General features: G+C 40.4%; 2 protein-coding genes across 3 annotated transcripts in view; one reads left to right on the top strand and one right to left on the bottom strand.

Annotated features, from left to right (window-relative positions):
- The window catches only part of LOC133647792 (DNA helicase MCM9-like), a 40,680-nt gene extending 37,985 nt beyond the window's left edge, over positions 1-2,695 (bottom strand). Inside the window, exons 1-2 of the mRNA XM_062043490.1 lie at positions 2,538-2,695; positions 2,160-2,346 (exon numbers count right to left, since the gene is read on the bottom strand). Of these exons, the coding sequence (XP_061899474.1) occupies positions 2,160-2,324 (165 nt within the window). The 5' untranslated portion in view covers positions 2,325-2,346; positions 2,538-2,695. The remainder of the gene's footprint in view (positions 1-2,159; positions 2,347-2,537) is intronic.
- Positions 2,696-3,960: 1,265 nt separating this feature from the next.
- LOC133648449 (heat shock factor protein 2-like) overlaps positions 3,961-12,223 on the top strand; it is a 28,483-nt gene continuing 20,220 nt past the window's right edge. The window contains exons 1-2 of one of the 2 annotated variants that reach the window (XM_062044548.1): positions 3,961-4,144; positions 4,568-4,676. In XM_062044548.1, the coding sequence (XP_061900532.1) occupies positions 4,052-4,144; positions 4,568-4,676 (202 nt within the window). In that variant the 5' untranslated portion in view covers positions 3,961-4,051. The remainder of the gene's footprint in view (positions 4,145-4,567; positions 4,677-12,223) is intronic. The other variant, XM_062044549.1, reaches the window with a different exon arrangement.

The following is a 12,223-nucleotide window of genomic DNA, read 5'->3' on the forward strand; positions in this document are numbered from 1 at the left end:
GAATGCAGCTGGGATAGGCTCCCGCGCCCCCCGCAACCCCGAGAGGGACAAGCGGTAGAAAATGGATGGATGGATAGGTCTAAGGTGAAAGCAAACTGACCCGCATTCAGACATGACGTCACGCGTCCTGCACAGTTTACGGAAGTCAACATGGCTTCAATTCTAGTTAGTACTGCCGCATTTATGGCAATTTCAACGATTTTGTTCAATCAAAGTCAACAATGTTTAACCGATTTACTGCGTGGGGAAGATTAGGAAGAAAGAGGGCAAGAATTTTGGCTCTGGGAGTTTGTGGGACGTTTGCTTGGATGTCTGCTCCGAAGAGCATATCTGTAGGCGAGCAGTTGTAGCCGAGGGAGTGGTGGAACATTGATTGATGTGAGTTCCTAAAACATTATTTTAACCCGTTTTCTGCTCATTTGTCAACTATTTATTTTGTAACCGTTGATATTGGCGAATAATTATGATGCTTATAATTTTTTGATGATGTTCTGCTCAAGGGGCATTCACACTGCAGTCGCGTCACATACATAGCCAATTTAACCTGCTCAGTGGCCTTGTGGTTAGAGTGTCCGCCCTGAGATCGGTAGAGTTCAAACCCCGGCCGAGTAATACCAAAGACTATAAAAATGGGACTCATTACCTCCCTGCTTGGCACTCAGCATCAAGGGTTGGAATTGGGGGTTAAATCACCAAACTGATTCCCGAGCGCGGCCACGGCTGCTGCTCACAGCTCCCCTCACCTCCCAGGGGGTGGAACAAGGGGATGGGTCAAATGCAGTGTGTGTGTGACTATCAGCTATTAGTGGTACTTAAAATGTTTTATTGGTTAGAGTGTCCGCCCTGAGATTGATAGGTTGTGAGTTCAAACCCCGGCCGAGTCATACCAAAGACTATAAAAAAATGGGACCCATTACCTCCCTGCTTGGCACTCAGCATCAAGGGTTGGAATTGGGGGTTAAATCACCAAAAATGATTCCCGGGCGCGGCACCGCTGCTGCCCACTGCTCCCCTCACCTCCCAGGGGGTGAACAAAGGGATGGGTCAAATGCAGAGGACAAATTTCACCACACCAAGTGTGTGTGTGACAATCATTGGTACTTTAACTTTAACTTAACTTATTTCCACACATGAAATAAGCCTGGGTCGGATTTGAAAAATTCAGAAACCCACTGTTCCCACTGACATGAAAAAAAAACCAATGCAGGTCACGTAAGGGCAAAAAAATAGGAATTGACCTGCATTGTGAAATGAGGCCTTTTCCTCTTGTTAATTCAACTTTAAGTGTTGGTTGCAGTTCATCCAAATACGATTTGAATGCATTGGCCATTAATTGTTTACTTGCTTGTTGGTATCCATTCATTTATACCCAATTCCCTAACAAAAATAACAGGAAAATAGGAAACGTCACTTACAGTGTCCAGTATCACACTAAAAAATTACTGAATTTATTTCAACTCACTGAATCGTCTCGGATCATATCGTTCTAAAAAAAAAAAGAGATCGGCAGCACGGTGGGGTTAGTACGTCCTTCCATCCATTTTCTACCACTTATCCATTTTGGGGTCACGGGGGGTGCTGGAGCCTATCTCAGCTGCATTCGGGCGGAAGGCGGGGTACACCCTGAACAAGTCGCCACCTCATCGCAGGTGGCGACGTATGGACGTAGGGTTAGTATGTATGCCTCACAATACGAAGGTCCTGGGTTCGATTCTGGACTCGGGATCTTTCTGTGTGGAGTTTGCATGTTCTCCCCGTGACTACGTGGGTTCCCTCCAGGTACTCCGGCTTCCTCCCACCTCCAAAAACATGCACCTGGGAATAGGTTGATTGGCAACACTAAATTGGCCCTAGTGTGTGAATGTGAGTGTGAATGTTGTCTGTCTATCTGTGTTGGCCCTGTGATGAGGTGGCGACTTGTCCAGGGTGTACCCCACCTACCGCCCGAATCCACCTGAGATAGGCTCCAGCACCCCCCGCGACCCCAAGAGGGACAAGCAGTAGAAAATGGATGGATGGAAAAATGACATCGGCCCTGAATCGTATCAGCTAACACACATATCGAATCGAACTGTTACACCCCTATTTAAAAAAAAACCTTTAGTAAATATATGTTATCATTGTATTTTAAAAAAATACACAATTGTAAGTATTAGTACCTCCATATTGGCTTCAAAGAGTGTCATAGCATTGATAACAAGAGGCTGATGAATGTCTTCACTGCTGTCGGAAAAGAGCTGGACAATGACGTCGTGATGATATTCCGCAACATAGGCTTCAAACATTTGGCTAATTAAAGCCTCCTGTTCTGCACTTATAGCCATGATAAACACGCACGTCACTCAACTGCAAGACAAAATGACAAACAAAGCGCAGAAAGGTTTGACAATCAAATGTAGTTACTAAAAAAATGACAATGAACACAGCAATAAACGTAATGAAAAAGACTCAATAACTGTAGTTATACTGGTAGTATTAGCGCGTGTTATATTACGTCATTCCCAGTAGCACTGTTCATCAAAACAACATCATCTCACCTTGGTGTGGCTCGCAGATAACTTGCTCTAAAACATAGAACATTTAAATTTAGCTGCCGACACATCACTTCGAGGCTTACTTTAGGCATAAATAAAGAAGTGGTTTAATTATACAGTAATTAAAAACACACTAGCCTTGAAAACCAAAACTAACTTTTTCTGCGGAAAACCGGAAACGCCAAGAAGCAGCTTTGAGTTCCGCGGGGTTTTTTGCACAATGACCCATTTTATATCTTACAGGCAGCATTTCCTCAAACAACTCAAATCCTTCCGTTGAGAAGGCTGAAAATATCGTGTGTACCACTTTTCTTGCTATCACAATGTCCGTCGATACATTAGCTAATGTGCACAACGGATTATAAGCGATTAAAAAGGTAAAACACAGGGAAAAATTCGCCCGAAGTATAGGTAAAAATTGCAGTAGATTTTCAAAATAAAACTACGAAAATAAATGGCCGAAACAGACTTAAATTAGTTATATTTCAGGTCTGGGACCTAAATGGGTAACGTTGTAGTCATTGTAAACTTGAAAATAAAAACTAAAAGGTGAAAATGCACATGTTTAACTTGACTACTAAAACTTTGTTGGCATGTCACATGGAGGATTACACATGCCGCATGTGTAATCCTCCACGTGAGTGATAGGGATGTGCGTATCGATCCTGTGGTATCGATATATCGATACTCACACGCTACTCATTTGGCATCACTTTTCTGAAAAAAAGTATCGATATAAACAAAAAAACGGCGTGTGGGGGGTGCAAGCATCACTTTCAGATGTTTTTGATTACTTACTTAACTTACTATGTGCTGGGACACCCCTGTACCTGGCAGAGTATAGAGCTGGCCCAGTCACGTCACAGGAGACAGCGAATGAGCATCGTCAACGTGCAACACGCACACAGCCAGCCGACAGCGTTGTTACTTTTCCTGAACAGCAATCTGAGACTTCAGTAAAGTGTGACGTGTGACGACATATCTCGAGTCCACTAAAGGTGTCATGGTGTCAGACATTTTTGTAGATAATTTTTCCAAGTTCATTTTCTCAGGGAACAGTCTTTCGTATGCAGGTTTATAGGACAAGGAAATCCTAGTTTATTGTGATAAGGAAATTATTGACTTTGCTTCAGAGAAGTGTTATAAGTTTACTTCCACAAATAGGTTTCAAACATAACATTGTTATGAATAATTGTTTTTTTAAGCTTTTTCTACCAATACTTTTTTTTTGAGGAATAAGAATAGTGAAAATGTGTATATTTTTGTTTATATTTAATTTATTTTTCATATTTATGTTATTTATTTTAATTTTACATTTATTATATATTGACCATAATAAATGTGGTATAAATGGTCTGTATTTGTCTTGTGATTTGTGTTAAATATTGGCGTTCGGCCAATCAGCGCCGACCACTGCAAACGGAAGTTGTATTAAAAAAAAGATACACATCCGTGACAACCATTACCATACAGGCACAACATCGCTGCTACTTTGTCAAATACTTTCTGTTTTGGAGATGAAACACAACTCTAACGTGCCAGGTTTCCTCACCAAGCTGTGGACTTTGGTGGAAGATGCGGACACCGACGAACTTATCTGTTGGAGTCAGGTAATGCTGTGACTGCTCATACTAGCGTTAAGCATGCTAGTGAAGCTAACACCAAACAGCTCACAGTGACGCCGATTAGCCTTGCGTCAACTTCGCAATCGCTAGTGGCTTTAAAATTCGATTGTTAACATGTTCACGCATCTTGTAAAATGCCCATTATACATCGCATTTGGTTTGTCAGCTGACAGCCGATTGATTGCAACTTTTATTAGTAGATTGCACAGTACGGCGCATATTCCGTTCAATTGACCACTAAATGGTAACACCCGAATAAGTTTCAACTTGTTTAAGTCGGGGTCCACGTTAATCTATTGATGGTAGTAGCCTAACTAACAAGGATATTAAACCCAACAGCACCTTTTAAACATTTGGACCCGTTGACACCCAGCAGTTAAATACTGTTCCTTCTGGTTGTTTTTTTAGCAGGGCAATAGTTTCCTGGTGCTGGATGAGCTGCGGTTTTCCAAGGAGATCCTCCCTAAGTTCTTCAAGCACAACAACATGACCAGCTTTATCAGGCAGCTCAACATGTGTAAGTCTTGCATACACTCTAAAGCAGCGGTCTCCAACCCCCGGTCCGGGGACCGTTACCGGTCTGTGATGCATTTGCTACCGAGCCGCGCAGAGACATTAAATCATTTATAACCGACCGCATTTTCTCCTACTTAACTTTCGCCGGACACACTTAGACTTAGACTTCCCTTTTATTGTCATTCAAGTTTTAACTTTACAGTACAGATAAGAACGAAATTTCGTTACATTAGCTCATGGTAGTGCAGGATAAAAAAGCAATAAGGTGCATATATATAAATAAATAAATAGGTTACTGTACAGATAAATATATTGCACTTTTTCACATGCGTCCACGTTTATGGATGTATGTTATATTGTCGTTTTTATTCCAGCGAGTTCATCCATTTTGGGGGGAGTTGAGGGGATAATTTAATTATGATGCGTTCAAGAGTCTTACGGCCTGAGGGAAGAAGCTGTTACAGAACCTGGAGGTTCTGCTTCGGAGGCTGCGGAACCTCTTTCTAGAGTCCAGCAGTTATGTGTTTTATGTAACACGATTGCACCAAGAAAAATTCCTAGTTTTTGACCCAGTTCTCAAAAAATGGCAAAACTATTCTGTCTCTGAAAACAGTCCTTGGTGGGGGTGGGAGGAGCCTTTGCAGATTTTCTGAGCCCTGGTCAGGCAGCGGCTTTTTGCGATCTCCTGGACAGGAGGAAGCGGAGTCCTGATTATCTTTTCCGCCGTCCTCACCACTCTCTGGAGAGACTTCCAGTCTGAGGCATTGCAGGCTCCAGTCCAGACAGAGATGCTGTTGGTCAGCAGGCTCTCTATAGTGCTTCTGTAGAATAAGCTTGTTCATAGATCCATCCATCCATTTTCTACCGCTTGTCCCTTTCGTGGTCACGGGTGGGGGTGCTGGAGCCTATCTCAGCTGCATTCGGGCGGAAGGCAGGGTACACCCTGGACAAGTCGCCATCTCATCAAAGGGCCAACACAGACGGACAGACAACATTCACACTCACATTCACACACTAGGGCCCATTTTTAGTGTTGCCAATCAACCTATCCCCAGGTGCATGTCTTTGGAGGTGGGAGGAAGCCGGAGTACCCGGAGGGAACCCACGCAGTCACGGGGAGAACATGCAAACTCCACACAGAAAGATCCCGAGCCCGGGATTGAACTCAGGACTACTCAGGACCTTCGTATTGTGAGGCACATGCACTAACCCCTGTGACACTGTGCTGTATTATAAAACTCCTAATAGGAAGTCGCCATTTGCTATATTTGTTACATCTTTATCACATGGGACAATGCACATGAATACAAATCCATCCATTTTCTACCGCTTGTCCCTTTCGGGGTTGCGGGGGGTGCTGGAGCCTATCTCAGCTGCATTCGGGCGGAAGGCGGGGTACACCCTGGACAAGTCGCCAGCTCATCGCGGGGCCAACACAGATAGACAGACAACATTAAAAAATATCAAATGTAAAGGTGCCAAATCATAGCCAAAAGCTAGGTTCCATCTAGCTAGGTTGATGACCTAAGATCAGGGTAGATCATGAACAAAGTGACCATCGAAGTTAATGTGAATAACGCAGATGGAGAAGTACTAAATTGTTGCATATGATATAATAATAAAGGAAAAAAATACACATCTCTTTTGGCCTAGTAAGTTAGAGTGCTGGTATTATTGCACATAATCCTATTACACAAGTAGTTAGCAATAACGGATGTTTTTACGCATGGTAAATTGCACCAAAGAAAGCTAACATTAGTGTATCTACTAGGGCTGGGCGATATGGCCTTTTATTAATATCTCAATATTTTTAGGCCTTGTCACGATACACAATATATATCTCGATATTTTGCCTTAACCTTGAATGAACACTTGATGCATATAATCACAGCAGTAAGATGATTCTATCTGTCTACATTAAAACATTCTTGTTCATACTGCATTAATATATGCTCATTTTAAACTTTCATGCAGAGAGGGAAATCACAACTAAGTCAATTTACCAAAACTGTATTTATTAACAGTTATTAAGCAGTGGCACAAACATTCATGCCACTTCCAAAACAGAAAGTGCAAGAGTGTCAGGGACATTTTAAAACAAGCTATTAGTGCACTTTTGTGCATGATGTCACTAAGATGACATATCAAAACAACACTAAATTAAAGTGCACTTTTTGTACAGAACGCCACTACAATAGTTTAAAACAAATAAAGTGCACTTTTGTGCATGATGACACACAAGATATTTCAATAACTATCAAATAAAAATGAGCTGCATAATAGGAAATCAAACAGTGTATGTCCTTCGCTATGTGGTAGGTTCCTGCGGACGTTATCTCCTTCTGTTGTTGACTTTTTTTTTTTCATACGGTGTTGATCTGGAAATAGTTGCTTTGGCATTTTGTTGGTGTGGCACCGAACGGAGATGTTGACATGCAGAGTTTCAAGCACTCTTCACTCTCTAGCGGGTGACTTTTCAAATGATGCTGAACATTAGCAATGCTGCTACTTTTTGTAGCAACGCTTTTGCCGCATAATTGTTCAACATCTTCCCGCTTGAAGCCAAACCACCGCCAGACGATGGACCCCGTGCTGTTTTTCTTGGGAATGAATTCTTCCTTAATTTGTTACCAGATTCGCACCTTCTCTCTCGTATTACCACCCGCACCACACCGTTAGCATCACAGCTAATGTTACCATGTCGCTACCTGTCTGCTCCGCGGGAGCGTGTGACGTTGCACACGTGACGTATGTAAGAAGGTGCGCTTGTTTTAAGTCTCTGTGAGAAGGAGAGACAAGAAAGAGTGGGAAACGCATGCAGTGTAATGACCGCAGCTAAAAGCAACTGCGTGAGAACGCATACTCGAATATCACAATATAGTCATTTTCTATATCGCACAGAGACAAACCCGCGATATATCGCCCAGCCCTAGTATCTACGTTTGAAATATTGCACAAAATATGAATACATAACTTTTAAAATGGAAATAGAAATCTATATATTGGATCTAATGGCAAGTATTTCTAGCTTTATTGTATATCCATGCTCTTGTCCTTGAATGTGATGTATCACCTATAAGCTATTAGACACTAAAGCCAAAAAAACTACTACTACTTGCAAAACTGAGTAAAAAACAAAAGTCTATAGTGCGCTTCTTTTGCACAGGGAAGAGGCCAGGGGCACCCACTAATTCAACGGTATGGTGAAATTTTTCATGCATTAATTTTTCATGCACTTATTTGCTATATTTATCTGCCAGACGTGGAAGGCCGGTCTGTGAAAATAATGCCTACATTAAACCGGTTCCCCGGTGCAAAAAAGGTTGGAGACCCCTGCTCTAAAGGACTGGACATTACATAATCGTATTGCTGCAATATCTTCATCTCAAAGGTGTCCTCCATACAATTGTTTACTTTACACTGGGTCTGTCAAACTGAAAAAGCACTCAGGAATCCCTTATGTTAAACATAATTAGGGCTGCAACTACCGTATTTTCCACAACTATAAGGCGCACCTTCCATGAATGGCATATTTCAAAACTTTGTTCATATATAAGGCACACCGGATTATAAGGCGCACCTATGCATCCATTAGATGGAGCTGCGCTAAAGGGAATGTCAACAAAACAGTCAAATAGGTCAGTCAAACTTTATTAATAGATTACAAACCAGCGTTCTGCCAACTCTGTTCACTCCCAAAATGAATAAACAGCTGTTTTATTATTTTCCCCGAGGTAAATTCAGTGACGTGGTGTTTTGTTTATCTTTTAACAACAGCAAGGTATAACATGTAGTGCAACATTTATATCACATAGTGGAGGGGAACTTTTCCCTGATTCAATAACACGTAAAAAACAGTGATACTGTTACGGTAAATCAAACATTAGTGCAATCACAATATAGTAACACTCGAAATAGTGCAGAGCAATAACAATATCAATAACTCAACGTTGCTCAAACGTTAATGTCACACAACACACAAAATAAACATGTAAAGCTCACTTTATGAAGTTATTCCTCATCCACGAATCCCTCAAATTCTTCTTCTTCAGTGTCCGAAATAAACACCATTGATTCGTTTATGTTCAATTCTCTCGCTGCTGCTCTATTCCCGTGTTCTACTGCGTGACTGATCGTCTTAAGTTTAAACTCTGCGTCGTAAGCGTGTCTCTTAATAGGAGCCAATTTTGGGTTAGAAGCGCTTCTTCTTCTACGTGGGGAAAATGAACTCGGCGGCTGCTTACCGTAGAAGAAGCGCTTCTTCTTCTACGGGGGGAAAAGAAGTTAGTGGCTGTTTACCGTAGTTGCGAGACCTAAACTTTATGAAAATGAAGTTTAGGTTTGTTGTGGCTCAATATTGGTCCATATATAAGGCGCACCGGATTATAAGGCGCACTGTCAGCTTTTGAGAAAATTGGAGGTTTTTAGGTGCGCCTTATAGTGCGAAAAATACGGTAACAACTCATTTGATAATCGATTAATCTGTCGATTATTACTTCGATTAATAATGCATAAAAGAGACAAACTACATTTCTATTCTTTCCAGTATTTTATTGGGAAAAAAACAGCATACTGGCCCCATACTTATTTTGATTATTGTTTCTCAGCTGTTTGTAAATGTTGCAGTTTATAAATAAAGGTTTATAAAAATAAAAAGTAGGCTATGCGCATGCACATAGCATAGATCCAACGAATCGATGACTAAATTAATCGCCAACTATTTTTATAATCGATTTGAATCAATTTATTTGATTAGTTGTTGCAGCCCTAAACATAATACTAATGAAACTACTGCTATTGGAAGTTATAATTATTTTCTTAAAAAAAGAATGGAAAGGAATTAATTAATTCCATATTAATGCTTTAAAGAGGTCATATTTTGCAAAACCAACCTTTACCTGTTTGCACCTCTTTTTGTGTATCTTATAGGGATGTAACAATATACAAATCTTACTGTATGACATTATCGTAGTACTAAGGCCACGGTACAACATAACTGCGGTAATGTAAAAAAAAAAAAACATGACTAGGAAAAATTGCTTTAGTGTGGAAAATGAAATGCTACTTGTGTTAAGGATTAACACACTTACTGTAAATAAACACAAACGTAATGTGTCAATGTTGTAGTCCTATTTATTACCAACAAGAGGTACTGTATTTTCAAAGTGCAAAGAACAGTGAAGTAACAGTGTTTCAAGTAACAAGCAAACCTCTAAAACCTTCAGTTTAGTGTATTTAAACTGACATTGTAAACACATACTGTCATGAGAAAATCTTGATTGAAATTCCTCACAAATTGATGTTTGGTCTGGCTTACATCTTGTTTTTATGGCAATAATCTTTCCCGGGTGTATTTAAAGAAGCCGTATGTAGGAATCTGTGCAAAAATGGTACTGCAATCAACGTCAAAATTCTGTAGTATCCTCCCCCTCTCCATGACTGAGGTTGCCAGAAACGCAGCCAAATCCAGCTCGATCGACTGGGCTACTCCAAGGAATTTCAAACTTCCACTCCGTCTTACTAGGGATTGAGGTGCTGGGACCACAATAGCTGAATAGACAAGCGTTTTGTCAACAACAAATCTCTAATTTGTAATTTTACACAGAAATTAAGCTTTTAGGAAATACGTCGTGCCTGCATACAATATTACAACAGATGGCAATCATATGGTTATTGTCAGTACTATCAGAGAACAAAGACTAAAACGAACTACAACCAACGCTAGCAATGGTTATAATGGTGAAAATAAGTAGAGCATGTTTAGCAACCTAATGTACGCCCAAAGCTAAAGAGGAAACATTTTACCAAGGTATGCTTATAGGCTACACAAATGAGGAATTATTTTATCCTGTGATTTGGCTGTCTCCATACGTTTCACATTGCAATTACAGCCTTGCTAATGTTGGAACCCATTTCCTCAGTGTATCAGCATATTAAGAACGAAATAGGCACTGACACTACCCATATCGACAGGTTTTATTTGTCTAAAATATATATTTTTCCCTGTCAGTTCAATTACACATCGACATACAGGCTAACAGGCATATATTTCCCCCGTTAGTCTATATGTTGATGTGTCATCGAACTGGGCTATACGTACTGTATGCTCCCATTGGCCAGGCTAGCATGCTAAGCATTCATCGCACGAACATACTAGCTTTGTTAGACAAGATCGTAGACTGTATTGGATGATATAGTTTACATACGAAATGTCCATTTCCATTAATCACAAGTAATAAGAAAACGTAAATGCCTTACTTGCCTATCAAAGAGGAAATTAGCAAGTTTGGTGTCAGATGAAAACATTTTCTCTGCCTTCAATCCTCTCCATCTTTCAAAGGCATCCACAATAAAAAAATGTATTTTGTTCCTGGCTTTGTCATGAATAAGTTGAGAATCATAAGTCCTTTTGGATTTAATAAAGTCTGACCTGATTAGTAACTTTACCAGTGGCAGCAGCTAGACAAAGATGGCGGTGCATAACTAGCAACCTTGATGTAACACACTCACAGACTTTCTCATTGGTCAAATGGTGGAGGGCGAGACATCGAAATTAAAACAATAACAAGATTTTGGGGCTGTAAATCAAATTTAGAAATTAGTATATTCCGGCTGAATTACTGTTATCAGTTATAGAGGTATTCAAAAAGAACATAATTTATTAATGCCTTTTGACATATCAGGGCCATTAAATGATGTCTTGACATGAAATTCTTACATATGACTCCTTTTAATCAAGTGACTTTCAGGTTGCTTGTATTTCTGGACTTTTAGACACTTTATTTTGCGTGTCCGTCATGTTTTCTTCTCTTTGTTTTGCTTGACTGCAAAGCCAAAATGCGTCCAAACGTCCTATGCGGAAGGATCCACAAATTTGAGTTTTCTGCTCTGCTCCTGCAATCTTTTATTGGGCTGCGCTGTACATGTGCGCTGTGCAGGGAACTATGAGAACTGTGGTTTGCTTCTCAGAACAACTCACTCAATAGTGCCAGAAAAAAACTACACTGGCGGTTGTACAACCAGTTACACGTTATGGCATTGTTGTGAGAATTTTGAAGCCGCTGTACCGCGTTATTTACAATATTGTTGCATTCCTAGTATTTGGGATCCTTTTCTTCTGAAAATTTGAGTCCAAGATATTGGGGCATGGCGGAGATATTAATGAAACACTTCTGCTTCTTCCCAAATGAGCTGTTTGGAATTTGAGACAATTGTGATGTATTTTGCCATTGTTACGTCAGCTGGTATATCCATACCTGATATATGGTTATTTTTCTCTATCCTCTTGTTGTGGGGCAGACAGGCTCATACACGTACATGAGGGATGTAACAATGTTAAAAATTCCTATCACGGTTATCGTGACCATAATTACCACGGTTGTTATCGCGGTATTTTTGGATGTGCTCAAAAATAACTTGTACACACACTGAAATTTTTTGACCAAGTTATTTTTTTAATGACTGAAATAGACACTGCTAGAAAAGCCACCAGTTTGCAGGTTTTGTGTTTATGCTTCACTGAAAGTGTTTTAGTCTTAGTACTTTTTC

The sequence above is a fragment of the Entelurus aequoreus genome, linkage group LG04, assembly GCF_033978785.1.
Source record: "Entelurus aequoreus isolate RoL-2023_Sb linkage group LG04, RoL_Eaeq_v1.1, whole genome shotgun sequence".
Classification (NCBI taxonomy): Eukaryota; Metazoa; Chordata; class Actinopteri; order Syngnathiformes; family Syngnathidae; genus Entelurus; species Entelurus aequoreus.